The 4185-nt window shown below is 54.6% G+C and overlaps 1 protein-coding gene across 3 annotated transcripts in view; it reads left to right on the top strand.

Moving 5' to 3' along the window:
- The first annotated feature begins 2860 nt into the window (after positions 1–2860).
- The window catches only part of SLC25A48 (solute carrier family 25 member 48), a 60494-nt gene continuing 59169 nt past the window's right edge, over positions 2861–4185 (top strand). The window contains exon 1 of one of the 3 annotated variants that reach the window (XM_030888965.2): positions 2861–2955. In XM_030888965.2, the coding sequence (XP_030744825.1) occupies positions 2910–2955 (46 nt within the window). In that variant the 5' untranslated portion in view covers positions 2861–2909. Of the gene's footprint in view, positions 2956–3552; positions 3641–4185 lie in introns of those variants that run through there. The other 2 variants (XM_045285368.1, XM_045285369.1) reach the window with 2 other exon arrangements.

The following is a 4185-nucleotide window of genomic DNA, read 5'->3' as shown; positions in this document are numbered from 1 at the left end:
AGGAACCCAACTTATGGCCACTATGCCACCAGAGCTCCCGAAAAACCTACTCTTAGTAATGCATTTGTTACACCTCCAGCTTCCTTAATCTTGTAACTTCCTATTTAGAATGTTGACCCTTTCATTCTTGGTTCTACTTCACAAATACGCCTCTGTTACTTAAGTATTTTGTACTGTTTGAGTTCATGTGGTGAGATCTCTTTCCTCTTATTTTAGCCGAGTGCTCATTCTTACTTAGTGACAGAAACAGGACTGGTTCTTCATGTCATGCACTTTGGATGTGTTATCAGGAAGGACTGGTCTCCAGAGAAGGACAGCATGCTTGGTAAAGTGGAGGGTCAGAGAAAAAGAGGAAGACCCTCAACAAGATGGATTGGCACAGTGGGTATAACAACGGGCTCAAAAGTAGCAACAATTATGAGGCTGGTGCCGGACTGGACGGTGGTTTGCTCTGGGAGCTGGAACTGACTCCACAGTATCTAACAACAACACCGCCCGGGGCAGTTCTACTCTGCACACATAGGCGTTTCCCATGTCACAGCCAGCTGCACAACGCCTAACAACAAGAACAACAACATAGCCTAGCCTAATTGACAGAGACAGCCGATCCTCATGGTTAGGATGGGTACCTTGTCTGCACAGGTGCTATGCAAGGTAGATGGGAAGCCCTTGGCACAGACAGACTTGTGGAGGAGCACTGTTTGCTGGTCTGGAGCATGTGTATAGAGGGGAAGAGGAGGACATATGTGCGGGGAGGTCGGGGAGCTGCATAGTGGTGAGAAGTGTATGAGCCCAACTGAGCGAACAGGGGTTGGGGTCAAATAATCCGCCATTGGAGACCCCGTGCAGCACAGTTCTACTCCAACGCACGTGGAGTTGCCATGAGCCAGTGGCTGACGTTCATTGGCAACTGTCTCGTGTGGTATGTGCAGAGGCGGGAGCCCCAGTGGGTGTTGCTGGCAGTGATTATGATCGGTGGCTTCGGCCCACTGCAAGCAAGCTGAACCTTGCAGAGACACAGTGTTGCTACCTGGCCAGCAGTCCTCCCTTCTGGACAGCTCTCAGAGGAATTCCCAGGCTGGCTTCAGCCCTCCTGGAGGCTTCGCCAGGGGCGGGCTGGAAGTTTTCCTGGCTCAGAAAATTCCCACCTGGACAGAGTGCTGTCAGTGGGGGTCTGAATGCCATCAGCAGGAAGCCTCTGGAAGGACCTTGGCCTCCAGCCTGGATCTCCACCAAACCCTCCATTGTGAGAGCCAGGTCTTTGAGAACCACCAGGAGGCTCCTAAATTCAAACTGGCCCTTAATTAAACCTATCACTCAGGTGTAACAATATTCATTTTCTACATCGGGCCAGTTTTCTAGAGGTATATATTGATGTAAAGGTATACAGATAAATATATGGAGATAGACGCACATGCAAACACACACACACATATATATATATATACACATACACACAAATGACATAAAGCATGCATGAAGACATTGAACATATATGCTTTATAAGTTTTCCTTGTTTATGAAGTGAGGGTGGTGACGGCACCCACTTCCCAGTGTTGCTGGGCAGACCAGGCGTGGGCACAGTGAGTGGCATGGTAGATACTCTGAAAAAGTTGAGTGTTATTAATAGTTAATCCTTATTTATAGCTGATTTCCAGCTTCACCATGGGCTTGGTGCCTTCCCCATATGATTTCAATTATTCATTAATAGAGGTCTTAACCTGTCAGCTATGGAGAAACTGGAGGTGGAGAAAGAGTCCCGAAGCGCTGAAACTGGCTTGGGAAGTCAGGCGCATTAAAGCAGCTCTTCTGGTGCGGTGGGTAGAGCACTCAGCTGCTGAGGTCAAGGTGTGGCCAGGGGGGAAGATTTCAAATCCAAGTCTATTCTATACACTCTTTCACCAGGCCTTCCACAGGACAAGAAGGTCTGCAGGACACAATTGTCTGGATGAGGAAAGCGTTCAGCATGCACACAGTGCAGAGGCCAGGGGATCCCGAGGATCCCAACTGCGGTTTTCCTAGATTCTCCCAGAGCAGAGGCATCTTCCGAAGGTCATGGTGGGTGGTCAGGTCTCACTGTCAGAAGGAGGACTACAGGAGCAGGAGAAGGGCTGTGGTGGGGGTGTCTTTACAACGGTAGGTGCAAAGGTTGTCATCGTTCTGGGGTTTTTATCCTCTGGGTTATGGGGCCGTCCAAGTGTGACTCAAGTTGACATTCCGACAGGATGCTGAGACAGTCATGGGGACCCCCGATTGCTCATGTAAATCAGATAGCCTGTTTGCCTGTGAGCACTTGCTGCCTCCACTACGTTTAACTACATACTTCCTGAGGGCGGACGGCCCCTCCCTGGGGGTGTGGGGGGCCTTGTTGCAGACTTGTTCAAGTGCAGCCCCTCACCCACCCCCAGTCACTGCCACTGCCATGGTCCAAGACTTTCAGGCAGAAAGAACTTCTAGTGTAGAAGAATGTTCTGCTGTTTCAGCTTATGCCCTAGCATTTTTTCACAGGTAAATCATCACACCGCGAGGGTCTAAGAATTCCTATGGACCAGGAACCTTCCTCCCTCCCGCTTCTGCAGAAAAATGTCTGGGATTCTTTCCCGTGCAGAATGTGCAGAGATGCTCAAGCAGAGGCTAACCCTCTGGGGACTGAAGCCCAGCGGGGGTCAAGTGGGTGGGAGGCAGGAGGAACCAGGTGCCGCCCCCGCCCGCCTGCGTGCTGTTCCTTTAAGGCCCACTGGGGGCGGGATGTCAGAGGCCTGCGGGCACTCGGAGAGCTGAGCGCTCCAGCCGGTCGTCGGGAGACCGGCTTGGGAGTGGGACTTGCAGGAGCCGCGCGCGGACCATGCCCGGCAGCCCCTGAGCGTGCGCTGACCCTGCCCGCTCCGGGACAGCGCGGCGGCGCGGTCATGGGCAGCTTCCAGCTGGAAGACTTCGCCGCGGGATGGATCGGAGGTGAGTGCGCTGAAGGGGCGCCCTCCCACCCCATCCCCTCCCCTCCCCAGCCCCCCTGCCGGCCCCAGGATCTGAGACCCCCAGAGACACCAGGCAGGGACTTGGCCAACAGTGCTCGGCGACGAGAGGCCGTGCGTCCCAAGCACTGGCACCACCCGCCCGGGCTCGGTGGGCGCTCCCCGTCTGTCCGAGGAGTCCTCCGGCGGGCAAGGCGTGTCCTCCTCGGGGTCCTCTTTGCTTGCCGCGGGAGCCCAACTTTGAGCGCGTCACCGCCATTCACCCAGAGCTTCTGATTTGTCCCAAAGTCGGGACCCGCGAGCGTGATCTGGTAATGATTAAACCGCCCCTTAGAGCGGGCGGCCAATGGAGCGTCCCGGCGCGCACACACCCTTTAGGGCCGGGCGCGCACCTGAATTGGGGGACCCGGCGGGCTGCAAGGAAGTGGTGCTTGGCTGCCCCCAAGAATGACCCGGCGGGAGGGAGCAGAGCTCCCGGACCGGGGTGTTTGCAGACAGCTCTCCTTAGGCGCTGCCCAGTCAGTTCGGACACATTATGGTAGAACAGCAGGAAACACTGCCTGGTCTCGCGCCATCGTCACAAGGGGTCCTAAGCCTCAGCCCTGTGTTGCAGCCGCTAGGGGCCTTCCTCTGAGGCCCTCCACCTGGGCCTGCTGCCTTGAGCCTGGGTGGGTTCGTCTGGGCAAAGTTTCTGTGTTCTTGCTTCTCCGCGCCTCGTCTTTCCAACGCTTCCATCCCTCTTCCTCTCCCCTCTCCGAGTCTTTGCTTATTCTAAAAGTGTATGTGACTGTCTGCTTGTGTGCGTGGGTTATCAGTCCTTTGGTCCCATTCAAGAGACTCGCAGAATAGGTATGCTAATAAATTCAGCCCCTCTGGACAGGGCGCTGGAGGTGGGGGATACTAGGGGGCCCTGGTGCTGGAGGCTGAGAGGTTGCACGTTGAGTGGTTGAGTTGGTTTGAACCTACCAGCCCTTTAAAGGGAGAAAGGTCAGGCTCTGCACAGTCTCTGATCCCCACGGATCCCTGGGAGTCAGAATTGACTGGATGGTAGTGACTTTTAAGGTATGTGCTGCTCAGAGTCGTCTAGCTGCAGAAGAAGCCCCTGAGATTTGTGAGGTGGGGTGGGGCGGAACTATAGCAAGGAACTAGATAATATGGCAGGCTCTTCCCCTTGGATGCCCCTTCCCCTCTAGCAGTCATCTACCGTCCCCTC

The sequence above is a fragment of the Echinops telfairi genome, unplaced genomic scaffold, assembly GCF_000313985.2.
Source record: "Echinops telfairi isolate 266 unplaced genomic scaffold, ASM31398v2 ScPeMD7_7469;HRSCAF=8507_1, whole genome shotgun sequence".
NCBI classification, from domain to species: domain Eukaryota; kingdom Metazoa; phylum Chordata; class Mammalia; order Afrosoricida; family Tenrecidae; genus Echinops; species Echinops telfairi.
The sequence above is the reverse complement of the archived record's forward strand: the minus strand, read 5'-3'. Positions and strand labels throughout refer to the sequence as shown.